The sequence below is a fragment of the Cyphellophora attinorum genome, assembly GCF_001299255.1.
Source record: "Cyphellophora attinorum strain CBS 131958 chromosome Unknown Contig45, whole genome shotgun sequence".
Taxonomy (NCBI): domain Eukaryota; kingdom Fungi; phylum Ascomycota; class Eurotiomycetes; order Chaetothyriales; family Cyphellophoraceae; genus Cyphellophora; species Cyphellophora attinorum.
The window spans coordinates 22,010-48,267 of NW_017253273.1; the positions used below are offsets into that span (position 1 = coordinate 22,010).

The following is a 26,258-nucleotide window of genomic DNA, read 5'->3' on the forward strand; positions in this document are numbered from 1 at the left end:
TTTCATCCTAACAGCCATTCTCTACCATCGCGGAAGATCATATTTCCCTCCCAATGGTTCACTAAGGGCTCCCGTATCTATTTCGAAGCGCAGGAGGGAGGGCCGCTTCGGCCACACAGGCCTTTGGTAGCTTCGACGACCAAACAATCCGCACTGACGGTTCACGGTACATACTGCACGAGTTCGAAGCAGATACCAGGCGCGAGGTCGTCTAACACCACTGTTGAGCTTGTCAGCTTCGCAGCGGTGGTGCCATTTTCGATGAGAGTGCCATTGGCGTAGCAATTGGGAATGGAGCGATCGTCTGGTGCTACCAAAGACGAGATTTGGCGGTTTCAAGAGGCTCTTACCGAGCTCTCGAATACCCAGTCTCAACACACCGAACGCATCATGCGGCTCGAGAAGAGGTTAGACGACGGTGCACGACCGAAGAATGCATGGCCGCCTGCTTCGCCGTTCCCGAGCATTCTGGGAGGGTCGCATACAGGTACGTCGTGAAGCTCGTCATCTATCAGTATACTGACAAATGGCAGAATCAACACTCAACCCAGCGGCTGAGGCATTCCGTAATTTCGATGCAGACATTGGTATCAGCGCTCTAAGTCTTGACACTGCCGAAGACCAGCGAAGAGCTGCTGCGTCTCGCGCCAACTCGGTCAGATTCGACGAGAGTGCGAATAACCATTACGGCTCGTCAAGACAATCCATAGACCTCCCAACACGAACCGGCAGTGGTCTCGGTAGCCACCCTCTCTCTGAGCGCTCCTCATCACACCGATCCGATGGCCGCAGTAGCAATACTGCGTTCGGTCGAACCAATAGCTTTGGACTTGAGTCAAGTCGTCTTCTCGGTTCTATTCACAACTCTCCCAAGGTCGCAGCCAACCCTCCACCGGGCTTCTTTGTGCTCGGACCATGTCCTTCGATCATCCGATGCTGGTTGACCGAGACCTTCTCCAACGACTCGTTGCTCTACGCTGCGTTGTGTACGGGCGCTGCAAGCTCTTCGGTCGGCGTCCAAGTTCTCCAGCAACTTGGACTCACTGATCAGATCGTCGATGAAGGTGGCTTTCGCAAGATCAAGCTGCCTGTCTATCTGACCGAGGCTCGGATACAGCAGGCATCGCGGTCAAGCAGTCCGCATTTGACGCACCAAGTACCTACTTTGTTTGTCAAGTTCGTCGTGGTAGAGGGCTCGCAGGACGACAATGCCATCCAGATCATCATTGGCAGCGACGTCCTGCGAGCACACAGCGGCGACGTTTTCTTCTCGCAAGACAAGCTATCCATTCTCGATGATGATCGCAATCAGCTCTCCGTACCTCTGGTCCGACCTGAAGATGATGCCAGCTACAAATACTTGACCACCAGCTCACGCAGACTCCCACCTTCGACGACCACTGTCCGGCAGACGGGTCTTGAGAGCTTCGGTGCTGGTATCATCGGACAGGCGTCGAAACTTGAGGGTACCCAAGCGCCCATTTCGCCGCCACCGCAGTCGCCAGCAACGGGGACCTTCACAGAGCGCGTAGACACACGTCGTGAAGAATCCGTTGAACCAACTCCGCGAACTAGCGCCGACATACTGCAAGCCGACTCCAAGTCCGCCACCGAGAGTGACCAGTCAGCGTCGAACCCTGTATCCAAGTCGAGCTCCGGCGTTTGGGGCACATCTTGGCGATCCGGATCGACTCAGCCTGCTTCAGAAGCTAAGAATGCTGCCTCTTCGTACTCGAGACCTGCGCCGTCACGAACGATGAAAGTCCTGCGCCCAAGCAAAGGCTCTGGCAATGCTACTCGCACGACTTCGACATCAAACCCGTTCTTGAATGGCCCGGATCCTCGTTCGGAAGATCCTCCACCGCAGCGGAAAGCTAGTCTCAGCGACATCAAGCCAACGACCTCCGCTCCCACGAGGACCAATCCCGTCGGATCAGGGTCGGCGTTTGGGTGGCTGAACTCGAGTGGTGGTCAGAGGACGACATCAGCTGCAAATAATGCTCATTAGACAGGGCAAACATGGAATTTTGGGGCTGCGAACGTGGGTTGCAATGGATTTGCATGCTGTCCAGGTCCGAACAGCGGTCCCTTCGTCGGGGCCAGGGGTTAAGTGCGAGGCGTGCGCTGCAACTGCCACCGATATGGACTGCCATTCGCTGCTTGAAAGGTCTCGTCTGTAGGAGGGGAGCATCTTATGCACCTCGTGACACGGTAGTGTTCTCCGGCAAGCAGAGTCACTTCGATGCTCTCGGCAGGTATTATTCAGGAGTAGCTAGAGAACGATGTAGCTCAATCTTGGAGCCTTCAATGAAAATTAAATTCATCATTTCACAATCACTCTTGTCTAATGCTATACTGACGAGATAGCGAGGCATGGTTGCTGCCACCCGGATGGCATTGCACTGGCGTCGAAGTGGGGCAAAGTTGCGGAGAAATTGAGCACTCCGATTCACTGGGTGAATGACGCGTTTGTGCCTTCAAGTTCTGCAACACTCTACTTCTAACTCCTCGAGCTACCTACTCATCACCTTGGAACCCCTCATCTGTCCTTCACGGGATGTCGTGAAATGCGAGAAGATGCCAGCTTCATCTGATCGCGCCAGAGACAGGCTTCTGGTCATCGATCTAGGCTCCGCAGAATCTACTACTGTGGTCGGTAAGAGCATCGAGGTACCCATGCACTAAGTCGACTACTCCAGGTAAGGCGAAGCTCTGCATTCGCTACGCCGATATCTGAACTGGAGACTCCTTCGCAGCCTCGCGCCTGTGGCCGCTGAAGTTGACCTCTCGACCAGGATCTTCCGGCATTGTGATACCATAGTAGCGCTGAAATACATCTTGGATCATGTTATAGCAACAGCCAAACCGCAACACTTCTAGTGTCCTGAAGTCAATCATCGTTGAAGACGTCCGCGGTAGAGAGTACTTTCTCCAGCCATAGTCGATGATGATGTCGGCTGCAGCCAGGATCTCCGGTTCAATATGCTCTACCAGCCATTTGGTGCCCTTCCCGGACAGATTTGCTGAAGAGCCCATCAATGGCAGTCCAGCGCTAGAGCTCAGCCGAACGAGCTCATCCTGAAGTTTGCCTCCATTTACCAGCATACCGAGTGTTCCGTCTACTGAGCTTCGTGCCAGTGTTTCCGGGCCGAGCTTCTGGAGGAGCGGATGATCCATTTTGCAGGGAGCAACAACCCCTAGAGGTATATCGATGTCTCTGGTAAGGAGTTCCACCATGTTCGCTTCCCGCTCAGGTAGGACATGCAGCTCTTTGTGCAGTGCGAAGCTTCCGAGCATCGCATGGCGCTTGTGGGGCTGTCGTTGCTTCGTGACAAAGGCTCGCTCCAAGGCCTTAGGGTCCATAGCGACAAGGCCATAGCCGACATCGCCTGGAATGATTGCGAGACCGCCTTTCTTGAGGACTTCGAAGACTCTCTGAGCATCCCGAGCGATGTCGATCGGCTTCTCAGTGGCGGTAAGGCTGAGCTTGGTGGCGACGGCGCTAGTCTCGGTGGTGGTCGATACTTCTGTGGATGACATTGTGCTTAGGATTGCGATATGTGGATGACAAGAATCGAATTCTCGACTTCGAACGAATATGAGTGTCTTATAGAAGAAACGGAACTCGGCTTCACACCGAGATCATCACAAAAGCTTCCATGACTCCGGCCAACATCTGCGCTTTCAGAGACCGCTCGAGCAGTCTGTTTGTGCTTGTCGGATTGCATTTCTCCGGACAAAATTGATGACAAGCCCCGAGTCTGGAGATGATTCCCCAGCATACATTTGGGGTGTGGGGTTCGTATCCCAAGCCGAGGTTGGCCGACTTGGCCGTACAAGGTACCTATGGCATAAAGATATCCTTCTCGCCTGTTTTGGCCGAAGCAAATCTTGACTCCTCCGATCCCTTCAACCACACGCCGCTGTCATGGACTCGCCGACGGCCAGACAGACCGAACCCCAGAAGAAACGACGTGTGGCTTGTAGCGAGTGCCGTCAGAACAAGGTGATGTTTTCCCACTGATGGCGTAGACCCCGAACTCACGGCATCTCAGTTGAAATGCGATGCATACCAAGACTATTCCAAGCCCTGCTCGCGCTGTCGGAGGACGGACCGCGAATGTACACTCCAAGGCGATTACGCCCGGGTGAAGAAGCCCACGCAAGTACAGACCTGCTGCTATGCGGGACTGCGATGCTGAACATTGCTTAGCAAGGCGGAATTGGTTCGCGAGATCAGCAGGATCCGGGCAGGCCTGGACGCGCAAAGCTTTCCCGAGCCTCAAGCACCCTCATACAGCAGCACAAATGTCGAGACGACCTTTTCAAATGCATCAGCGTCAGCCAAGCAGTCAAACGATGTTGCGAACTCTATTCCCACTACAGCTTCTAGCCATAGTGTTGGGCTCGCCGGCCACTCAGCTTCGCAGGCGTTAGGACAGCCTAGAACGCTGTCAGGAGTTGAGTTTCCAGCAGCCAAGATCAATGATTGCTTCAACTTGTAAGGTTCACTGCCTTGACAGTCAATGCTAGGCAGATCTCATTGTTCTCCAGGTTCTATGCCCACTACTGGACCCAGGTGCCAGTTGTTGACCATATGTTGAATCCTGACGGTTTGTACGAGAAGTCTCCGATACTGTTCTGGACCATCACATCCGTCGGAGCGCGGAAGTATGCTGGCGATCCTACGATGTTCAGCCAACTGAGTCCAAGGCTGGCTGATCTGGCTTTTCAGAGCCTTAGACTCAGACAAAACCCTCTTCAATTGGTCCAGGCTCTGGTCATTCTGTGTGCTTGGCCGCTCCCAGTGGCTCATATACATCAAGACGGTGTACATGTGCTAGCCGGATCTTGTGTACAGCTCGCACTGCAAGGAAGTCCTGCCTTGCTCCCCACCACAGCAGCGTATCTGACTGAGAATCTAGATTGGGCTCCATGTTGTAGGCATTGGGCAAGACTTTGTTCGCGATAATATACAAGCTCAAGCTCATGCAACGGAGCAAAGCTTCCGTGCTCGCATATGGCGATACTGCGTCATGGCATGCCACAGGTGAGTCACCACAACCAGTGTGCCTTGTCGCATGAATGAAACGGTGTGTTGAAACTCGATAGTGCCAGTATTGCTGACGGTTTGCCTCCGACGATCTTCATTGAAGCTTTTCAACCGGACTGGGCTGAGCTAGATGCCAACGTCACTGATCCAAATCAACTGGCACTGAGGACTAAGCTCTTTCATATTCAGACGACAGCATTATGCAAGATCGTTCCACACTTCATGGCGAGCTCTGATGATTCGACGCTAGAAGCACTGATTGAGTTGTTCGACTCCCAGACCCGCATGCTGCAACCACAATTGCGAAGCGGTCTTGGTAAGCCAGAATATGCTGCTTTGCCCAAAGAACCAAATCTAACAATTCCTCAGACGTATTGACCATGTATTGCGTTAGGCTACATGTATGCGTATCTCGCTGCATGCTCGCAGATCACTACCGATACCTTAGCGGGATGATTGAGCTGTACGGAATAGCGATAAATGTGATCGAGAAATTCGCAGAGCTGGACGCTGACACAGACTACGCACACTATGCCAGCTTCTATCACACGCGGACTTTGTTGCTCGCAGCTTATGTGGTCTTGAAGCTGCATCGGACGCCACCAGAGCTAAGTATTGATCGAGGACTCGGCGAAAGCTGCTACTTCAAAGTGATCGCCCTTCTCCGGAAGAAAAGCCTTCACAGCACATTTGAAGCAGACCTCGATCTGAAAGCGGCTGTCCTTTTGACCCAGCTGTGGTCCAGCACAACGGTCTTCCGCAACGCTCAAGGTCACACAGATAGTCTGAGCGTACGGATCAGAAGCCGTATGGTATGTCCACATTGTCGCTCTCAACTTACAAGTGCTTATGGTTCGCAGAGTATGAATGTATTTTTCGACTGTGCGTGGTGGTGGAGACAGGAGTTTCGTGAGGAGCCAGACCCTTTCGCAACGGCGACCCAAGCAATGGATATTGACCAACTGGCGAACTTTCCAGACTTCGTGTACGATGGGAACTACTTCGGTCTATATGGTGATGCCCTTTCCATGCCTGTGTCGCATGGTTGGACTTAGCCAAGACCCCGAGTTCGTGCGCTTGATCACCATCAACATCATGCGCAGACCAAATTTCCCGCCGAGACGACATCTATGCCACGCTCTGAGCATCTTCCGCTGAGCCCGAATTACCGAAGTCGAGTCTGGTGCGCCGAGAGGGTAACGAGCACCCTCTGGACATGCTGGCAACTTTGCCCGACTCCGAACTTGGCCGATCTCCAAGGCCGGTGTTGGCCGAAACTCGATCCGAACAGCCGGTCGCAGCATCAAGACTACTATCTACAAGCGCGCCTTCTAGCTTGGCATCCGCATGGCAGGCACGCCGAGCTGTTCGAGTACGCCGACGTACGCTCCGTCCCCACGGGGACGGTCATCCCCAGAGATGGCGAGCAATCGCTTGCGCGTCGTATAAGAACCGGCCAGGTCCCTGGCTGTGTTGTCGAATATTCAGACGCTCAGCAAGCTTATCTTTGTTCCTCGATCAACATGCATAACGAAATAGCACTATCGACGTCGGCCTCGGACCGCGACAATCTTGAGAAGCCCACCGACCAGTATGACGAAGAAGGCAACACGGACCTGGCTGCGGCTAATCCCAAACTGCAACGACGTGTTTTGCTCAAACAAGACCTGACAATCCTACCAATTCTAGCGATCTGCTACTTCTTCTCGTATGTCGACCGAGGCCAGATCGGCAATGCACGAATCCTTGGCCTACAAAAAGACTTGGGCTTGAGTGCAGACCAGTACTACAACACCCTCCTTGTCTTCTTCATAGGATACGCGGTAATCGAGCTACCTTGCTGTCTGGCCCTACTCTACATCAGACCAAGTCTTCACTTCGGCGTCGCTACTGTCGTCTTTGGCATGCTCGCCACCCTCATCGCTGCAATACACAGCTATGGCGCCTTGATCGCTATTCGGTTTTTGCTGGGTCTAAGTGAAGCTTTTGTTCAGGCTGCTTTCATCTTCGTCAGTCTGTGGTATCAACGAGACGAGCTCGCGCTACGCGTCGCCATCTTCTGGAACGCAACACCATTGGCTGGTGCCGTGAGTGGTCTGATAGCCTATGGGGTCGGCAAGAATCTGCATGACGCTCACGGTATAGCGGCATGGCGATGGCTGTTCATGTGAGTCGCTTCCCATGCCATTGGTTCTTTCCGCACGAGATGAGTTCTGAAGAGGAGTTGCTGACCCGTTGCAGAGTCGAGGGTGTACCGACGATAGCTTGGGGGCTGCTGGTGCTGTTCCTACTGCCTTCGCGACCAGATACAGTGGCTGAGAAGGGCAGTTGGCTCTTCCGGAGCCAAGCCGAACGGGAGCTGATCAGGAAAAGAACTCTCAAAGGTACGGGCGTCGACACTGCTCCTTTCCGATGCTAACATGACTTGCAGCCAAGAACGCCATCAATGCAAAATTCACTCCTCAGCAAATGCTCGCGGCGCTGAAGGACGTCAAGCCGTGGCTCGACTGCCTGATTCTACCTGCGTTCGGGCTCGGTGTAGCTGCGTTCACCCTGTTCACACCCACATTCATCAGAGAGTTTGGCTTCTCACCATGTAAGCTCGCACCCTCCTTGACCAGTATCTATAACACTAACGAGCATGTCCTCACAGTGAACACTCAACTACTCACCGTCATCCCCTACGGCGCTGCTTTCATAGCCGTCCCAATCATCTGCACGATCTCCGACCGGTATGCCGCCCGAGCCGTACCTCTCCTCTTCTGCTACGCAATCTCTGCTGCGGGATTCGTCCTGCTCCTGGCGACAACCAACAAGGTCGCTCGTATCGCAGGGACAAGCCTTGTCGCCATTGGCTCCAACACCGGCACGGTACTCGCTGCGACCTGGGTCACAGTGACGTATCCCAACTTCACGAAGAAGTCCACTGTCTGGGCGCTCTGCCAGTTCGTCACGCAGGCATACAGTATCCTTGGCACGAAGATCTACGATAAGCCGCCGCGGTTCTTCAAGGGTCATGGGACGTTGCTTGGGTTGCAGACGCTGGCTGCTGTTCTGGTGTGCGTGAAGGCGTACCTGATGTGGAAGGAGAATAAGAGGAGGGATTTGGCCAGGGATCAAGCTCTTGGGAATGGTGCGAGCGAGCAGTCGGTAGCAGGTGAAAACGGACTTGAGGAGGCCGCTGATGAGAAACATCGGGATTTCAGGTATCTTCTCTAGGGATTATGAACGGAATCATCGGTATCGCGAGTCATCGGAAGCCGTGCCATCGACGCGACTGTGTGGTAGAGATCGTGAGCAAAGTGAACAGTGTAGACGTTGAGCCTGCCTAAAAGGAAAATGTTCCCGGGTCTCCCGCATGATGGTGCAGTAGTTCAGAGTCTGTGCAGGCTTCTGCATGGTTCCTGCTGCACGACATCGAGGCTTCGATGGAAGGTGTGGTGGGGAGTTTGGGGAGCTCTCTGACGTTGCAAATTGAGAGTTGGACCAGCAACTGCATTCCTTCCTTGTCATCGCTGCATCTTGCCATCCTTCTGACATGCACCACAAAGGAGAGCTCGCCATTACCAGAATTCCGTCTTGTCTCCATGTGCTGCAGGCTATGCTGATCGTTGCACCTAGCGACCCTATATGATGCGCAACGCCGCCGCTCTTAGCTTACATACGCGGATTTGGCGGGGCGCGACGCGGCTCATCGACTGGTCTGTGGGGATGACCACATCCACTGTCCGTGAGATGACCACCTGACCCTTTGCAGCATTGTTGTGCTTGATGCCACGGCTCGGCATTCTCGATGAGATCTCCTGATGCCCGTTCTTATGTATTGTGCGAGTATCACAGGATCTCTCGATCATCTCGTGCTCGCTGGGAGCACTCCGCCCCAGATGCACCCCTTGCCCATTGGATTGAATGCCTGACTATGTTGCCTAGGTGTTGATCGAAACCTCGCCTACATACTGACGCTGCAGGAACTTCACAAGTCGCAAGCACCATCTGGCTGGATGTCGTCCTTACACAGCAGGAGGGGTCTTTGTTCAGCACCTGCCGTTCGAGAGCGATCACACTTTCTTTGTCACGCTCCTTCGCCTGCCCCTAGCATCGCGGCACACTGTCGTTTGCTCCTGCTCTGACGATATTGATACTGGCAGCAAGCACGCTCAAGAATGCCACGCAGTGTCGCCTTCTCAGATGACCTCTCAGACCAAGATGACCGAGAGCAATTCCAACCTACAACTCGCCATACACTCCCTACACGATCACAACCTCAAAGCCCTACTCAAACTCGCCCATCGGTCCGCCCACTATCTACTAGTGAAGTACGAATAAGAATACGCGATGCTCAAAGCATGAATACAGACGAGACGACAGGACTGCTCCAAGATCCTCAAGATTCGGCCGCATCTTACATGTCCGGAAGCCGAACCACACCTAGATATCCAATATTATCAAGAGCACACAGCACACACAGCGTACGCTCGCGCCGGCAGCACTCAAGAGCACCAAGCGGAGGGGCCGGACTCAGCCCTGAATGGCATCGGGCTTCAGGTCTAAGAACTCCTCGGCTAAAACAATCCCAACAGGAGCAGTTGGACCTTCATCAACGAGTCTGGTACGATCAGTTCACATCGACCGACTGGGTTCATGACAGTATTCAAGATGGACATCGAGTCCTCGCTCTCCGGCGTAAGGGCGGTGTTCGCGGAAACCTCGCACTGATTGCCGATGCAGCCCAAGGCTGGATTCTTGTCATGCTGATCGGCGTCCTCACGGCCTTTGCTGCATACTTCGTTGATGTTACCGAGACTGCCATCTTCGATCTCAAGCGCGGTGTCTGCAAATCAAGCTGGCACTTTGGGAGAGTGGCTTGCTGCCAGGGAGCTCACCACTGTGATGACTGGCAGACGTGGTCACAGATCATTCAGCCGTCAGGTGTCAAAGCTGTCTGGGTCGATTTTATATTCTTCAACATCGGCTGTATCACGTTGGCGGGCATCTCCTGCTTCCTTACACTCTACTCGCGGACGGTCGTCCCATCACACATTGCCACTACTTTCGACGAGAACCTCGCAGCGGCAAAGACCAACCTTCAGAATGAAGAGTCAAAAAATCCTCAACCGCTCACGAACTTGGAGGCAATCCCCGCAAGCATCTACTATTCCGCTGCCGGCAGTGGAGTGGCCGAAGTGAAAGTCATTCTAAGTGGCTTTGTGCTTCACGGCTATCTTGGTCTTCGAACACTTGCAATAAAGCTCGTCGCCCTAATCTTCTCGGTCGCCAGCGGCATGAGTCTAGGCAAAGAAGGACCCTACGTCCATATCGCTACATGCATTGGTAACGTGGCTTGCAGGCTTTTCTCCAAGTACAGTCTCAACGACGGTAAGCGGAGAGAGGTCTTGTCAGCCAGTGCAGCCAGTGGCGTCGCTGTTGCATTTGGATCGCCTCTGGGTGGTGTGCTGTTCTCGCTGGAAGAGGTCAGCTACTACTTTCCACCCAAGACCCTGTTTCGCACATTCTTTTGCTGCATTGCCGCGGCACTCTCACTGAAATTCCTCAATCCGTACGGCACAGGCAAAATTGTGCTGTTCGAGGTACCCTACGTCAGTGACTGGAGATTCTTCGAGCTGTTTTGTTTCGCATTCCTTGGATTTGCAGGTGGCCTCATTGGAGCATTATTCATCAAAGCATCTCGATTTTGGGCGAAGACGTTCCGCCGCATACGCATCATCAAGGAGTACCCCATGCTTGAAGTGCTGTTGGTAGCACTAGTCACTGGTTTGACATCATTCTGGAATCGATACACACGCCTACCCGTGGCCGAACTCTTGTTCGAAGTGGCAAGTCCATGCGATGGAACATCGTTCACTGGTCTGTGTCCCAAGAAGGAGGGTATCACAGCTGTTATCGGCTACCTCACGATTGCGTTCGTCATCAAGGCCTTTCTCACGGTCATTACTTTCGGTATCAAAGTCCCTGCCGGCATCTATGTCCCGTCCATGGTCGTCGGTGGCCTCATGGGCCGGATCTTCGGGCATTGTGTTCAGTATGTTGTCGTCCACCATCCTGGCTTCTTTCTTTGGACGGAATGCCCGGTCAACAGCGGCATGGAATCATGCGTCACGCCCGGGGTATATGCACTGGTTGCAGCGGGTGCAACCATGTGTGGGGTTACACGACTGTCTGTCACTTTAGCAGTCATTCTCTTCGAGTTGACCGGCAGCCTCGACCATGTCTTGCCATTCTCGCTTGCGGTTCTGTTCGCCAAATGGACGGCTGATGCAGTCGAGCCACTTAGCATCTACGATCTTCTCACCGACATGAATTCTTACCCCTTCCTCGACAACAAGGTCTCGCCGGTCTTCGATACCAAGCTAGGCGACATCACACCACGGTCTACTTTCGACCGCTACATCGATATCAGCATTTCTCCCATTGTCAAGGCAACTGAGCTGCGATCGAAGCTTAATCGCCTCCAGAATGCTGGCGAGCTCGATGGCGGCATACCACTGATTCGGAACAAGTACCTGGTTGGTCTCATGCCAGGTCCAGACCTCGAATTTGCCCTCGATCGTATCGAGGACGAGACTACTGCCATGTGTCGCATGACTGCTATTGACGACCCACACGCCAGGTCTATCTGGGATGGACTGGAACGCATATCGGACGATGACGAGGATGAAGATCAAGACGAGCAATCGCCACTCTGGAGCTCGCAAGCAATTGATATGACGCCATATATCGATCCAGCTCCGGTGTGTCTTGACATCAAGAGCCCGATGGATCTCGTCTACCAATGCTTCGTCAAACTTGGACTGCGATACATCTGTGTCTTGGACGAGGGCGAATATCGCGGTATGGTACACAAGAAGGTCTTTGTCAGATACGTCAAGACTGAAGAGGAGAGACATGCCAAAGGCAGAGGAACGTGGTAGGAACTCGGCTTCGATGTCTGCTGCGGCAGGATGAGCGTCGACCACGAAGAACACGGAGAGGCCACCAGCAGCACTATCGCTCCGGAGTCATCTGCGGCGAGGCGAGCGCTGCTGGATCTGGAGGAGAGAGACGAGGTGTCGCCCCTGACGACGCTCGGACACTACGAGCCAGGCCGGCGGCGGAGACAGAGCAGCGTGTTTTGCAAGCATTGAAGTTAGCCGACAGGTCAAATTGGGAAACTAGGAGTTGTTGGAAAGATCAGCATTGCGGCATTATCAGAAGGCGGTTGCACCCATTGTTATGAGCATCACTAGCAGCATCATTAGCGTCATCAGGTTCAACATGTTGCGAGAGGTCAAATTGAATTATCCATAGATCATTGCGAACTCTTCATGAGCATGTTGTCAATGCTGTATAGACCTCCCGTTTCGGGTTTTTGTACTATTTAAGTGGTCACTGCCTGCTAAGAGCCCGTCGAGTCAACACAAAAAACCTCCTGCCAATTTGAGAAGTCAGTGCAGCTTCTATCTGTTCCGCGATGATTGCGAGACGTCATACGGTACGAGAAACTTGCAGTTGCTGCTGAAGACGGTTTTGAACCCTGAGACGACTTCGATCTTGAGTTGCTCTCCGTTCCAACATCGTCTGGAAGCGGCCGCCGACTCACTACCACCTCAGGCGAGCTTAGCGAGCACTCCATAGGGAGGGTTGGAGTGCAGGAGGTGGGACGGGTTCGCGAAATCGTTGATTCTATTCCCAGGCGATGAAGCAGCTGCGGCTTCGGTGTACATCCCTTCTGGATGGCAGAAACATCGCCTGCGGCTTTCCACATCCATAGATATTCGCCATAACCACATTCTGCTGCTCAAATAGCGATACATTGGGGCAGGTCATGCACATGGATCCTGTTTGAGTGGCTGGTAATTCACCAGTTACACGGTACCAGAATCGAACTACAGCTGCCTCCGGCAAAAGTGGCAGCGGCTGTCGTCATTCCCGCAGCAGGAACAATGAACCGCCGAGATTGGTCAATGGCAAGCGACGGAGGGAGCAACCTTGAATCAAGAGCTTCTTCCACTGGCAGCCTCCATCACCACGACTGCCAACCATGAACAGATCGCCACTGCGTCTCCTACGTGGCCATATCGGAGGGTTGGTCGTCGTTCTCCACACTCAGGTGAATGAGAATGACCGGTCAATGATCCGCTTGCCGCGATGGAGCACTGGTTACTGGGGCATCCAGGGTTTCCCGCCATAATCCACTTCGTTTCCCGCCTCCCTCTTCTGAGCCCTTCTTCTCTACATAACCGTCAAATAGGACTTCCAGAGCAATGGCGACGGTCACGTCTACCCTATCATCGTCTGCTGCAGATATGGGCTCTACAGCATATCCAACCTATGATTCCGAACGACCATTCTTGAAGCGTGAGTGACCCAGCCGGTCTCATACGGTTCTGACAATGCTGCAGCAATCGTTGCCGATGGCACAACATTCGCTCTGAATGGCAGAAATGTGTCGTATCGCTTCCGTAGGGACTCCAAGACTGGTGACCTCCTCTCCGACCATTTTGGTGGCACTGTGACAGAAAGTCCCGCCGTCCCAGGAACGACACCGCCGAGTGGTTGGTCAACAACGAGCCACCTACGACGAGAGTTTCCCGAACTCGGAAAAGGGGACTTTCGAAACCCAGCGGTATTCCTGAAACATCACGACCGTTCCACTGTCAGCCATTTCAGATATCAGTCCTACAAAGTACTCGATGGCAAACCGGATTATCCAGAACTGCCTGCGACCTTCGGCTCGAATGATCACGTCAAGACGCTAGTCATCAGGATGTACGACTCCTATTCGCATGTCGCGGCTGACTTGCTATACTCGATCTTTCCGGAGCACGATGCCATCGTAAGACGAGTCGTCCTGACCAACGAAAGTGATAAGGACGTAGTTGTGGAGAAGCTGGCGAGTTTCTGCGTCGATCTGCCCAGCGCAGATTACGATGTCGTTGGTCTTCGAGGCGAGTGGTCTCGTGAACGATCACTTTTTCGGCGGAAGGTAGACTATGGCATGCAAAGGTAAGCACTTCGGCGATTCGGCCAAGCTTGTATACTTTTCGCGTTCTTTTGGGAAGTCAGTGAATGTTTCATGTGACGCGGAAGAGCGACCCACCTGACGCGATACAACGACTCGTCTGAAGAGCGAGAAGACACATGCAATGAAAGACCGGTGCTAACGGCTCACAGCTTCGGTAGCAACACCGGCTTCTCCTCACACTTTTACAACCCTTTCCTCGCAGTTACAGCTTCAGACAGCAACGAGACGCATGGAGACGTCTGGGCATTCTCTCTGGTCTACACCGGATCCTTCGCGGCCGAGGTCGAGAAGAGTCCGCACGGCATTGTGCGAGCAGCAATCGGCATGAACAACTATCAACTCTCGTGGTCACTTCAGCCCGGGCAGTCGATAGCGTCACCTGAGTGTGTAGCAATTTACTCCTCGTCCGGAATGGGCAGCATCTCGCGCAATTACCACCGGCTGTACCGAGACCACTTGATCAAGAGCAAGTTTGCGACCGAGCCTAAGCCGCCGTTGTTGAACTCCTGGGAAGGACTTTATTTCGACTTTGACGAGACCAAGATTGAACAGCTCGCAAAGTCGGCGGCTGGCCTTGGCATGAAGCTATTTGTGCTTGACGATGGCTGGTTCGGCGTCAAGCATCCACGAATTGACGACAAAGGCGGACTCGGTGATTGGGCGCCAAACCCTGCAAGATTCCCATCGGGGCTGAAGACCATCGTCGATCGGATCACAAAACTGCCAGTGGCGAGGTCGGAACAGAAGCTACGATTCGGCATTTGGATCGAGCCAGAGATGGTCAGTCCGAAGTCGGAGCTGTACGCTGCACATCCGTACTGGGTCATGAGCGCCGGTTTGCATGACAGGAGCGAAACGAGGAGTCAACTTGTTCTCAATTTGGGTCTGCCCGAAGTCCAGGACTCGATCATCGATTCGATAACCACTCTTCTCAAGGGCGCAAATGTTTCATACGTCAAATGGGATCACAATCGCGCCATACACGAAAGCGCCTCACCTCAGTCTTACCATGAGTACATCATTGGCATGTATCGAGTCTTCGACACCCTCACCAGCCGCTTCCCTGACATTCTCTGGGAGGGCTGCGCCGCAGGAGGCGGTCGTTTCGACCCTGGTGTGCTTCAGTATTTCCCTCAGATCTGGGCATCGGACAACATGGACGGTCTCGAGCGCATCAACATTCACTTCGGCACATCGGTCGTCTATCCCTTATCGACGATCGCGGCGCATGTAGCGCATCACCGAGTCATTCGACGAAACGCAGCCAGTCCTTGAAATTTCGAGCCCACGTGGCTATGATGGGAGGGTCATTCGGATTCGAACTTGATCCGGACCGGCTCGAAGAACACGAACGACAGCAGATACCTGCGCTGATCGAGCTGGCGGAGAAGGTGAATCCGATTGTGGTGAGAGGAGATCTGTACCGACTTCGCCTACCCGGAGCCTCGCAACACCCCGCGGCTCTCGTTATATCGCCGGACGGGTCCCAGGCAGTTCTGTTTGCATATCAGCTGCTGTCTACTACAATGCACGAGAATCCGGTCATCAAGCTACAGGGACTCGAGCCCATGGCGAGGTATCGCTTAGACGGCGACAGAGTTTTCTCCGGAGCAACGCTGATGAACGGAGGTATGCAATTCGCGTTCGACGGCGACTTCGATAGTAAGATTATATTCCTCGAGCGAGTGTGAACGAAGCATGCCATAACCCACGGCATTCCATCGCTAGGGACGGGACATGGTCATGAGGACTTGCGTGGCCGAAAACTTGACATTGGCGCAAGCTGCCGCGAAGCGATTGGCTGGCAGTGTCGGTCTCAACGCATAGATCGCTTAATCATTCGTGTAGATGAAGTGTTCCTGACTGAGCCAGTCTGGACTTGTTGGACCACACCCGAGCGAGCCAGAACCTCGCGGCTCATCCGATGTGTCCGAGCAGACAGCATCCGACGCGATATCGAGGCAACAACAGACCACTGACCTGAACGCGTGTGCTCTAACGTTGCCACGTGCAAGCGGCTATGTTCTTTTCCGCACGAGGCCATCCGTGTGCTTCCCCTGATATTGCTGACTCGATTCGGGGTCGCCAATCCAACTAGCGGGCCTTAGCACTCAATTCGGGCTAGCTCTCCGCTCGCTTCTCCGCTGCTGAATGGAGCCGCTTACAGGATTCCAATACCCCAGGCCTTGGCATACCCGACTCCCCGTGGAGCGATTGCTGACCGTGTGGAAAAATTCTCCTCCGATCTTCGGTTCCAGCTCCTTCATATTGACTCCCTTTCGCAACACTGCCCACTGTTGCAGTTCCTCCCACACAATCAATCCCGCCGCCATCATGGGGTTCCTAGCGCCAAAAGATCTGTCCGCCAACCCGGCCCCCGTTCAGGTGTACAACTGGCGGATCTATCTCCTGGCCATCTCCGCGGCTATGGGCTCGTCTATGTTCGGATATGACTCTGCTTTCATCGGCGGCACCTTGTCGCTGCCATCGTTCCAGTCACGCTTCGGGCTTGCAGGCAAACAGGGTACAGAGCTGGCGTCTCTTCGGTCGAACATCGTCAGCACCTTTCAAGCAGGTTGCTTCTTCGGCGTACTTCTCTGCTATCCGACTGTTGAGCGTCTCGGTATGAAATGGACGCTTGTGCTCTGCGGTCTCATCTTCAACATCGGCGCAATCATGCAGACAGCCGCGACCGGACAGCTCGGCCTCATCTACGCCGGACGAGCCTTGACTGGACTCGGCGTCGGTTCATCTTCTCTCGTCATCCCGGTATACATCTCCGAGAGCTCGCCGCCTGCCATTCGAGGGCGCTTGATCGGTGTCTTCGAAATGATACTCCAAATCTCTCAGCTCCCCGGCTTCTGGGTCAACTACGGGGTTAACAAAAACATGTCCAAGACCAGCGACAGCCAGTGGCGAATCCCATTCGGCATTCAACTCGTTCCCGGCGTTCTTCTGATGGTTCTGATGTCCATGCAGACCGAGTCACCGCGCTTCCTCGCCAAGAAGGGCAAGTGGGAACAGGTCCGGAAAGTCCTGTCTCATATTCGCAACCTGCCACCCGACCACGAGTACATCGCGTGGGAGATGGACACGATCCGCAACCAGCTTGAAAGCGAGCACTCCGAAGTCGGCACAAGCGTGGTAACGAAGCTGAAGCAGATTTTCCATTCGAATGTCAAGAAACGGCTGGGTATCGGCATGGCCCTGATGATGTTCCAGAATTTGAGCGGTATCAATGCTTTGAACTACTACTCTCCCGTCATTGTCGGATCAATCGGCTTCACTGGCACGGATGTCGGTCTCCTTGCGACGGGCGTGTTTGGTATTGTCAAGGCAACCGGCACGATTGTCTTCATGCTGTTCATCATTGATCGATTCGGGCGTCGTAGTGCTATGCTCATCGGCTCGGCAGGCGCGTTGTTCGCAATGTACTATCTTGGTGGCTATTCGAGCTTGTCGAACTCGTTCAATGAGAAGCCGCCAAGAGATGGAGGCGCGTATATTGCTATTCTGATGATCTATATCTTCGCCATCTTCTACTCCATCAGCTGGAACGGCATCCCGTGGATCTTCTGGTAAGCACCTTCCTGCGTCTCCGTTGAATCCTACTAACATCGCCACAGCGCCGAAGTCTTCCCCACGCACCTCCGCCAGGTCTGTGCCGTGTTCACCACCTGCACCCAATGGCTCTTCCAGTTCGTCATCGCGTACAGCACACCATACATGATCGCCGACATCCAGTACGGGACATTTCTGTTCTTTGGTACGTCGGTCGTGTGTGGTCTGATATTCTCGTACTTCTTCCTGCCGGAGACGAAGGGTGTTACGTTGGAAGACATCGACATCATGTTTGGCAGCAAGGGCTTCGCGAGACAGAAGAGGAAGGCGATGGAGAGTGTGCTGGCGGAGAGGAGGGAGATTGTGGCTGAGGAGAAGAGGGTGAGGGGTGAGAAGGCGGTTGTTGAGAACGTGGAGCGAACGGAGAGCGTCTGAGCGGAAGCCGGGTGTGGTAAGGGCGGTTCCTGAGAGCATTAAGGAGACCAATGGCCGAAGTAATATGTTGGGCGTAAAGCAATCGTTTGTGCAACTGTTCAGACCCCGACCTTGCATGCGTATCTTTTGGCTATACCGCTCCAACAGATTTGTGGCTGCGTAATCGGGAGCCATAGATATACAGCAAGATCGGCACGGGCGTCAACAGCAGCGCGATACCGCCCAGTAGCGTGGAAGCCCACTGAACTCCCAGATCCTCGTACTGTGCTTCCGTCAGCACAGTGTCTGCAGCTGATACCCGCAAGTCCTTACCATATACGTAGCAAACATGGGAAAACCTGCTGCACAGAACGAGCGCAGCATCGTGTGAGCTGCTACTGCAGAAGTCGCTCTGTCCACCATTAGCAGGAGTCATTGCGAGGAAATCTCGAATCATACCTCTCAGCCCGTGCCTGTGTAAGGTAAGAAATAGACGGGATGAATGTCGCAAGGAGACCAAACCCACTCAAGATGCCCGACAGTGTAGGCACAATCCAATGGACAGTGCCTTGATAGCCCGACCATCCGAACCAGAGGATGCCAACCGCAAATGCAATTGATCCCGGGACAGCGACAGGGAGTTGCCACTCTGGAAGTAGCACTCCTTGGTTCTGCTTGGCCTTGCGCATGATCCAGGGCTGCATGGCGAAGATCGCCAGCACTGCACATACTTCGCCGACGATCAGCGCGAGCGCAGGTAGGCCTCCAACTCCTGGGCGCATGTGATAGATGTGTTGGAACACTGTTGGGTACCCGACAAGAAATAGGTATAGGAGTGCGTACACAAATGAGCCGTAGATGCTCATCAGAAGCACTATCGGATCGCGGAGTAGCATTGTGAGAGGCCGGGCGACGAAGTCCGACAGGATGGTCTTGAAAGACAATTTGACTTCCTCATGACTGATCCCGTTCGCATCGTCTTTCGCTTCCAGTCGTGCTCGGCGAGCAGCTCGTTTCTGTAGGACGGGTGCATACGACTCCTCCAAGACCATCGAAGTCGGTATGAGAATGACGGCTCCAAGTACGGCGCAGATGTACTCAGTCCACCTCCATCCGAGACTTGGGTTTTCGACGATGAAACCTCCGATCGGCTGGGATATGACCGGACCTAGGAAAACCACGAAGGCGAAGCTGACCATAGCGATGCCCAGTGATCGTCCAGTGAACATGTCTGCGTAGATTGGAGCAGACAGTGTTAGAGGTCCAGCACCGAAGAAGCCGCCGAGGAAGCGGAAGAATAGGATGAGGCCGATGTTGTTCGATGCGCCCGTAGCGACGGAGAAGATGATGAACAGAAACATCGATGCGATGAACGGGAGATATCTTCCTTTTATCTCGGAAAGTGCGGCCCATACCAGTGGCCCGAAGGCGAATCCGAGGACATAGAGGGCGACACCGAGTAGGCCGATCTCGCGCGTAGTTCCGTAGATTCGAATCAGTGAGGGGATTGCGGTCGCAAAGATCGCGCTCGCCAATGTGACGGTCATGGTGCATAACGATGTCAACGCTGCGATGACAATTCTGACGATGGTGTAAGTAGGGTGGACGAATTCACGCCGGATCTGCTGACCTTCTTCTTTTGGTCCACGTATGCGCATCTCGTGGACCGCCGTAGTCTTCAAAGTCGATATCCTGCATGCTACGTGGGATAGTATGTTGTAGTTCGGCTGTTGCAGGCTCTGTGGTGTTCCTCGAGGAGGAATTGACGGTAACGCTGCGGCCAACATTCTGAGGGACGGTCCGCCATTATATCTAACGTCGACGCTGTCCTCGTTGAGATGCATTTGTCGTCGATGGTACGTCGAGGAAGCTAGGTTGAATACAAGTCCGCGCCAAGCCAAGTTACGGCCGCTCGGAGTTGCTTCACAACCATCCGATTCCACTGATTTGGCATTCATCTAGCCTTATCTGGCGGCAAACACGAAGAGAGTCCATTTTTTCAACGCAGATGATTAGTGAAATTGTGCCGACTTTCATATGTCGGCGGTCGCAGATAGCTGGGACACTTGGCCCGTGGCACACGAGCCTCGGTGGGAACATGTACGTTGCATGTGGAAATTGGTCGAAGTGTCGCAACACACTTTCCATCGCCCTCGAGCCGCGCTCGTGCGATAGCGGCGCTGAAGGACGGCGGAGAGCTATGGTTCAGCTTGATTACAATACACTTGATGAATAACTCTGCATCCACGATGCCGACATGAAGGACTGTACGGTGGAGTAGAGTGGCCGTGAGCCTCAGTGTCGCCTTCCAAGGCACGTCGCCTGATCCGACGAACTAGGCGTCTACCCCACGCGCCAGCCGCCCACTTCAAGTTTACTTCAACCCAGCCTGTCCTTATCATCCATCCTACACAAACCCCTAATCCGAATCCACGCCATTCATCATCATCATCGACACTGATATATCCAACATCAACAGACAAGAACATCACGACCCCACTTACGCGCCCTCCGGGCCCCCGCCATCAAAAATGCAATACGTCCCCTTCGCCAGCGACATCGAAATCCCCTTCTACGCCTCCCTCGCCGCCACAAAGATCTCCACCGACAAACTCTCCACCCCAGCCCGCCGTCTCCTCGGCCTCTACGCCATCCAGCCGGCCGACAGCCCTGCCGCCTCCTGCCGCATGCAGATCCACGCCAACGCCCTGACCGACGACTCCCCCTCCATCCCCGCCGGAGGCTCCTACTACCGCGCCGAGGGCACGATCAAGAACCTCAACACCATCGAGGAGTATCGCACCATCGACAAACCCGCGTTTCTGCAGCAGGCCGGACGGACGATTTGGGAGGCGATTAATGATGGGACGGTGTTTAGTTGTCCGAGTTTGTTGGCTGGGTTTGTGGTGGTGAGTTTTGCGGATCTGAAGAGGTATCGGTTTAGTTACTGGTTTGCGTTTCCGGCGCTGGTTATGGAGCCGAGTTGGGCGCCGGTTGGTGGAGGTGGTGGTGGTACGGGGCAGGAAGAGGGGAAGGGTGGTGTGCCGTATAAGAAGCTGACGGCGGATGAGAGTACGGCGTTGGTGGATCGGGTGCAGACGTGGAGGTATGGGTGTGATTCAAGGCAACATGGGTTCTTTCTGGCGAAGAAGACGAGACGGCCGCCGCCGAAACCCAAACCGGAGCCTGAAGCAGATGGCGAGGCTGGAAGTGGGGACGAGACATCGGAAATGCCCCTGACCCCGGGCGCAAGTTTGTCATTCTACTGGCAGGTGGCATCGCTGTCTGCTTACGAGACTGGATTCTTCGAGGGCGAATACTCTGATGATTGCTATATATGCTTTGCAGACCCCTCAAACTACACCGAGCCCGGCCCAGTGGCTCCAGCATGGGTGCTCCGGAACCTTCTCGCTCTCGTGCGACAGCGATGGAAGCGAGACCGCGTCCAGATCCTGTGTTACCGCGAAACACACTCTCGAAGAGATGCCGCTCGGAGTATCATCCTCGACATGGAGATCCCACGACAATCGCAAACAAAGCCGAAGGCATCTGCCGACGGTTCGGAATCAAAAGACCTGCTGGCACTTCCCAAGGTCGTCGGATGGGAGCGGAACGCCCAAGGCAAGCTCGCTGGCCGTCTGGTCGACCTGAAAGAGTACATGGACCCAACGAAACTTGCGGATTCGAGCGTAGACCTCAATCTGAAATTGATGAAGTGGCGCATAGCCCCGAACCTAGACCTTGACAGCATCAAGGCAACCAAATGCCTTCTCCTCGGCGCGGGCACACTCGGCAGCTATGTCTCGCGCAATCTCCTGGGATGGGGCGTACGCAAGATCACTTTCGTCGACAACGGTACTGTCTCATTCTCCAATCCTGTCAGGCAGCCGTTGTTCAATTTCAAAGACTGCTTAGAAGGCGGCAAGCAGAAGGCGCTTGTCGCAGCTGAAGCACTGAAAGAGATATATCCCGGCGTAGAGAGTGAAGGCCATGTGATGAGCGTTCCCATGGCAGGGCACCCGGTTGTGGATGGTCCCAAGACCAAGCAGGAATTCGAGAAGCTGAAGGAGCTGATTGACGAACACGATGTCATATTTTTGCTGATGGATTCCAGAGAATCAAGATGGCTGCCCACAGTGATGGGCAAAGCTGCTGGGAAGCTAGTCGTAAACGCGGCCCTGGGCTTCGACACATACGTGGTCATGCGACATGGCGTCAGACCAACAGATGCATCCGAGTCGAGCTCAGGCCAGAAGCCACTAGGCTGCTATTTCTGTAATGATGTGGTCGCACCTAAGGACTCGCAGAAAGACCTCACACTGGACCAGCAATGCACAGTGACGAGGCCTGGCATTGCAGCCATTGCTTCTGCCCTGCTTGTGGAGCTTGTCGTGTCGGTCCTGCAGCATCCACAAGGTAACGCAGCGCCAGCGGCCACATCGACGGACGACGATCGAGGAGAGCATCCACTAGGCATAATACCTCACCAGATTCGCGGCTTTCTGTCGAGCTTTACCAGCATGAACATCCTTGGCCAGTCCTACGACTGCTGCAGCGCGTGCTCAGAACGTGTGTTGACGACGTACGAGAACGAAGGATGGTCATTTGTTGAGAAGGCGCTCAACGACAAGGACTATGTCGAGGAGTTGAGTGGTCTGAAAGAAGTCCAGCGTCTTGCAGACGCCGCGGCGGCTGACATCGAGTTTAGCGAAGAGGAGAGCATCGAGGACGATGGTGATGGAGAGCTCATCTGAGCATAAACCGGCATGGCGTTAGGGAGGCGCGGTGAACACTTTGGCTTTGTCGACCTTGGCTAGCCGTTTGATACCAATAAAGTAGGATTCTTTGCTGTCGCTTCGTGAGCTCTCGGGCTTTTCCCGATGGACTTTGCTGAACATAGCCTTCATGCTCATTTCCAGTGCTTTGTCCTCGGCGCCTTGGTAGAATTTGCAGACGAAGTGACCGCCAATCTTCAATGTGTCGTAGCTGAAGTATAAGGCAGATCGGCAGAGGTCCTGGTCAGATCAGTAAGGTGATCTCTCTCGGCATGTGATGAGGTAACCTACCATACTCCCAGCATGATCTCGGAAAGTGTTGCCGCTCGTGTTCATCAACCTGGCATAGGGATTATTAACGCTCCTCTTATATTGACCGTCAGTCAGTGGCCAGGGTTCGCACATATCACTCAGCACCACGTCAATGCACTTGTCTTCGTGCTCGGCCCAGGCGCCGTCGTCGACCCCAGAGTTCTCCTCTCGTTCCAGATAAACGTAGCTCTGGGAAGTGGTTTCCCGGATGATATCGTCGCTGATCGTCGTATGGTCCTCGTCTTCTTGTGAAGCCAGTATCGTCGGTCGTCGGACACGGCCTCGATCGGGATCTCGTAGGAAGTTCTTCATCTCTGCTTGGATCTCGGGAGACAGAAAGTCGCCTTGCATGGCACTGACGCCTTTCGGAGGTTGGACAGGGATGAGATCGATGCCGAGCACACGGCCACTAGGCTTGGTCAGGTCGATTGCTACCTGTGGCGCGTTAGCTGTGGTCAGGAAATTGATACTTGGTTCGTACCTGACTCCAGCTGCCCGGCGCGAAGCCCAGATCAACGACGGTCATTCCAGGCCGAAGCAGACGGTAGCGATCATTGATCTGCAAGAGCTTGAAAGCCGCTCGGCTCTTCAGACCGGCCACCTTGGCTGCCTTTGCGAATTGATCTTGCCCTTGTCTCTCGACCCATCTCTTGCTGCTGTATCGGCGGCGGCCATGCTCAAACAGTGTCCTGGAGCATCCGGAGTATTTCACGTCCGGCATCAGTGGAAAGCGACCACATCGTGATGTGAAAGGCGAGCATGTAGGACCACGCTGCCACGAGGTATACCCTCTCGAGATCATGCATTTTGAAGACTGGTTGTGGACGAGCTGGTGCAGCTGCAGTGCCTGAGGTGGACTACATCGTCGCATAGCACGCCCAAAGAACGCGGAAAGGTCTGTGAATATGGCCGATGTTTTGCAGGTGATGTGATTGGGATGACATGAGCGCAGTACTTTCAATACAAAAGATCTCGCCGGGACTGAGTTGAATATCTCAGCCTCGCACAACTTTCAGCGAGGCTGAATCACACAAACGACATTGACAACCCGGGCCGACGATAAGGTCCTGACCTCCTGTCTCCGCAATGCTACCAGGTATGTAAGGTATGTACCTACAGAAAGACTCACGTAGACAGGTACTGCTTATGTTCCGAGCCGTGGATTGACTGCCGCAATACTGTTGAGAGCGATTCCATGCTTCCAAACTACGCGAGAGCTGTCAAGCAGCATGTCAAGCTCGTATATGCAGATAATTGCAGTACTGCTGGTTAAGGCGTTCATCCCTCAAGTCTGCCGTTGATGTTCTCTTCCCACCGATTCTTCTCTCAGCGCTTTGGTGCTTGCAGCATAAGTCGTCCATCCTGCTTCACGGCGCGCTCTCGGCATTGACTATGAATATTCACGTCCTGCATCACGTAGACGCGTGGGAATCGCCATACAGCGTCCTACACAAAGCCTTCACCCAAAGCACTAACCATTCGAGTCAGAATCGGTCTGCTTTGCACCGCGTCGACCGGGAGGAGCACGTGGATGTGTTTGATGTCAGTCGCTCGAAAGACCTTGGGGTCTTGCTAGCGGCAACATCGACAGCCACGCCCTGGCGGCCACCACCATCAACAAGAACCCAAACCGTTCGACTTCTCCCAACGATGCCATGGCCCCTAGATGGCCCGCTCGCCTTTCTAGGATGGACATATATTGGAGTCGCCGCATTCTGTCATGCCGAAGGAGCGCTCCTGCGAAGTTCCTACTTTGCCGGCACCAGCTACAGAAAGGACTACCTGAACTTTCACAAATGGGCTTGCAATCGTCTAGAACTACAAGCTCCTAAATTTGTCACCGGCGTGCCTCACTCGACTGTCCTCGAACTATTCTTACAAGACTACCGAGTCTCACTCATGTCACATCGAAAGCCAACCTGGACCCAGCTATTCCTGCCAAGTATCATTCATCTGAACCCAGTCCACCTGTACGCTTCTGTTCGAAGCGTCTGGGTAATGTTCGACACAGCACAAGGAGATGGGCCATCCGCTCAGCTGTTGCCCTTATCAGTCATGCTGGCTGCTTCGACCATTGGCCATCGGCTTGACTGGTTGGTACGCCAATTCTTGTTCTTCTCACTGCCAGTGAGTCAGCAAAACGAAGTAAGCCTCGAGAGGCTCCGAAACGAAACCGCCAACTACCGTCGCGCCTCATGGCGCGGCTTCATGCGTAATACTTGTCAACTCCGCCTTGGTCCCGCATGGAAAAATCTCAAAGACTTCCTCCGCCACAGCACGGAATTGTCTACATTGAGCATGATAGACCCCTCCATCGGCGCGTCAAGTGGCTTTGCGGCGCTTCGCACGATGTTTGCACTGATCGCGCCACGCGCTGTATTTGGCAATATTGCGGACACGGTAGGCCGGTCCATCGCATCGAATCTCGCGGAGGAAGATTTCTTCCCATACCTCGCAGCATTCACTGGTACGACCATGCTCTCGCGTTTCTTCAACGAGATTGCTTGGATGTATCCATGGATGCGGACGTATCTGTTCCCGAACCAGCTAACCACCCTCATTCTGACCAGCGCAGCAGAGTGCTTGCAGATTGTGTTTGGACTGGCGCCTAGAATATCGCACCTGTCCCACCTGACTGGCTCAATCGCTGGTGCTGGCTTGTTGATCGGAATTTGCGGGTATCTAAGACTCCTCCGTGCCGTAAGGGCAAATCTAGCGGCCCGCTGAGGTGCGGGGTTGGGTTGGTCAAAAGCAAGCCAAAGACTTCGACATCGGCGTGGTCAGGTCGCGCATGGTGTGGCGTGTACGGAAGCAAAACAGGCTGAGCCTTCTCATAGACGAGGTCAGCTACGGGCAGTGAGGACTCCACGAAAATGAAGCAAGTCGAGCCAGCAGAGAGACGGCGTCCATCGCAGTCAACAAGCCCTGCATCTGTGTGTCCATGGTTCTTGATACGGCGAAGGCCTTTCTCTTTCGCGGTCAATCTGTCGGGATTCTCACCGCTTCCTCATATGTCAGGTAGCCGATAGTGAAATTCTTGTTGTTTGCATGCAGCATCATTCGCTGTGTGAGACGCCGAGAGCCGCAGCATTGTCCACGCCAGCATGCTGAGTCAACATTC

General features: G+C 54.1%; 11 protein-coding genes across 11 annotated transcripts; 9 read left to right on the forward strand and 2 right to left on the reverse strand.

Moving 5' to 3' along the window:
• Positions 1–291: 291 nt before the first annotated feature.
• Positions 292–2,008, forward strand: AB675_7197 (uncharacterized protein; the record flags this gene model as incomplete). Its single annotated transcript, XM_018147546.1, has 2 exons — positions 292–487; positions 534–2,008. The coding sequence occupies 2 exons, from the start codon at positions 292–294 to the stop codon at positions 2,006–2,008; spliced, it is 1,671 nt and encodes a 556-aa protein (XP_017995031.1).
• A 713-nt stretch (positions 2,009–2,721) lies between these two features.
• On the reverse strand, positions 2,722–3,540 carry AB675_7198 (uncharacterized protein; the record flags this gene model as incomplete). The annotated part of the gene is made up of 1 exon (XM_018147547.1): positions 2,722–3,540. The coding sequence occupies one exon, from the start codon at positions 3,538–3,540 to the stop codon at positions 2,722–2,724; it is 819 nt and encodes a 272-aa protein (XP_017995008.1).
• Positions 3,541–5,036: 1,496 nt separating this feature from the next.
• On the forward strand, positions 5,037–6,108 carry AB675_7199 (uncharacterized protein; the record flags this gene model as incomplete). The annotated part of the gene is made up of 4 exons (XM_018147548.1): positions 5,037–5,050; positions 5,113–5,369; positions 5,423–5,865; positions 5,914–6,108. 4 exons carry the CDS (start codon positions 5,037–5,039, stop codon positions 6,106–6,108), a joined length of 909 nt encoding a protein of 302 aa, XP_017995020.1.
• Positions 6,109–6,576: 468 nt separating this feature from the next.
• Positions 6,577–8,272, forward strand: AB675_7200 (putative transporter; the record flags this gene model as incomplete). The annotated part of the gene is made up of 4 exons (XM_018147551.1): positions 6,577–7,220; positions 7,295–7,437; positions 7,485–7,649; positions 7,707–8,272. 4 exons carry the CDS (start codon positions 6,577–6,579, stop codon positions 8,270–8,272), a joined length of 1,518 nt encoding a protein of 505 aa, XP_017995034.1.
• A 987-nt stretch (positions 8,273–9,259) lies between these two features.
• AB675_7201 (H(+)/Cl(-) exchange transporter 3) lies at positions 9,260–11,982 on the forward strand (the record flags this gene model as incomplete). Its single annotated transcript, XM_018147552.1, has 4 exons — positions 9,260–9,364; positions 9,422–9,598; positions 9,634–10,809; positions 10,933–11,982. The coding sequence occupies 4 exons, from the start codon at positions 9,260–9,262 to the stop codon at positions 11,980–11,982; spliced, it is 2,508 nt and encodes an 835-aa protein (XP_017995040.1).
• A 1,332-nt stretch (positions 11,983–13,314) lies between these two features.
• AB675_7202 (putative alpha-galactosidase C) lies at positions 13,315–15,350 on the forward strand (the record flags this gene model as incomplete). Its single annotated transcript, XM_018147553.1, has 3 exons — positions 13,315–13,408; positions 13,453–14,056; positions 14,225–15,350. The coding sequence occupies 3 exons, from the start codon at positions 13,315–13,317 to the stop codon at positions 15,348–15,350; spliced, it is 1,824 nt and encodes a 607-aa protein (XP_017995025.1).
• A 23-nt stretch (positions 15,351–15,373) lies between these two features.
• AB675_7203 (Alpha-galactosidase 2) lies at positions 15,374–15,766 on the forward strand (the record flags this gene model as incomplete). The annotated part of the gene is made up of 1 exon (XM_018147554.1): positions 15,374–15,766. The coding sequence occupies one exon, from the start codon at positions 15,374–15,376 to the stop codon at positions 15,764–15,766; it is 393 nt and encodes a 130-aa protein (XP_017995030.1).
• A 643-nt stretch (positions 15,767–16,409) lies between these two features.
• AB675_7204 (Quinate permease) lies at positions 16,410–18,071 on the forward strand (the record flags this gene model as incomplete). Its single annotated transcript, XM_018147555.1, has 2 exons — positions 16,410–17,653; positions 17,702–18,071. The coding sequence occupies 2 exons, from the start codon at positions 16,410–16,412 to the stop codon at positions 18,069–18,071; spliced, it is 1,614 nt and encodes a 537-aa protein (XP_017995005.1).
• Positions 18,072–18,201: 130 nt separating this feature from the next.
• On the reverse strand, positions 18,202–19,837 carry AB675_7205 (putative transporter; the record flags this gene model as incomplete). The annotated part of the gene is made up of 3 exons (XM_018147556.1): positions 18,202–18,333; positions 18,384–18,462; positions 18,510–19,837. 3 exons carry the CDS (start codon positions 19,835–19,837, stop codon positions 18,202–18,204), a joined length of 1,539 nt encoding a protein of 512 aa, XP_017995047.1.
• Positions 19,838–20,581: 744 nt separating this feature from the next.
• Positions 20,582–22,804, forward strand: AB675_7206 (Ubiquitin-like modifier-activating enzyme atg7; the record flags this gene model as incomplete). Its single annotated transcript, XM_018147557.1, has 1 exon — positions 20,582–22,804. One exon carries the CDS (start codon positions 20,582–20,584, stop codon positions 22,802–22,804), a length of 2,223 nt encoding a protein of 740 aa, XP_017994999.1.
• Positions 22,805–24,787: 1,983 nt separating this feature from the next.
• Positions 24,788–25,864, forward strand: AB675_7208 (uncharacterized protein; the record flags this gene model as incomplete). The annotated part of the gene is made up of 1 exon (XM_018147558.1): positions 24,788–25,864. The coding sequence occupies one exon, from the start codon at positions 24,788–24,790 to the stop codon at positions 25,862–25,864; it is 1,077 nt and encodes a 358-aa protein (XP_017995039.1).
• Between the last annotated feature and the right edge of the window lie 394 nt (positions 25,865–26,258).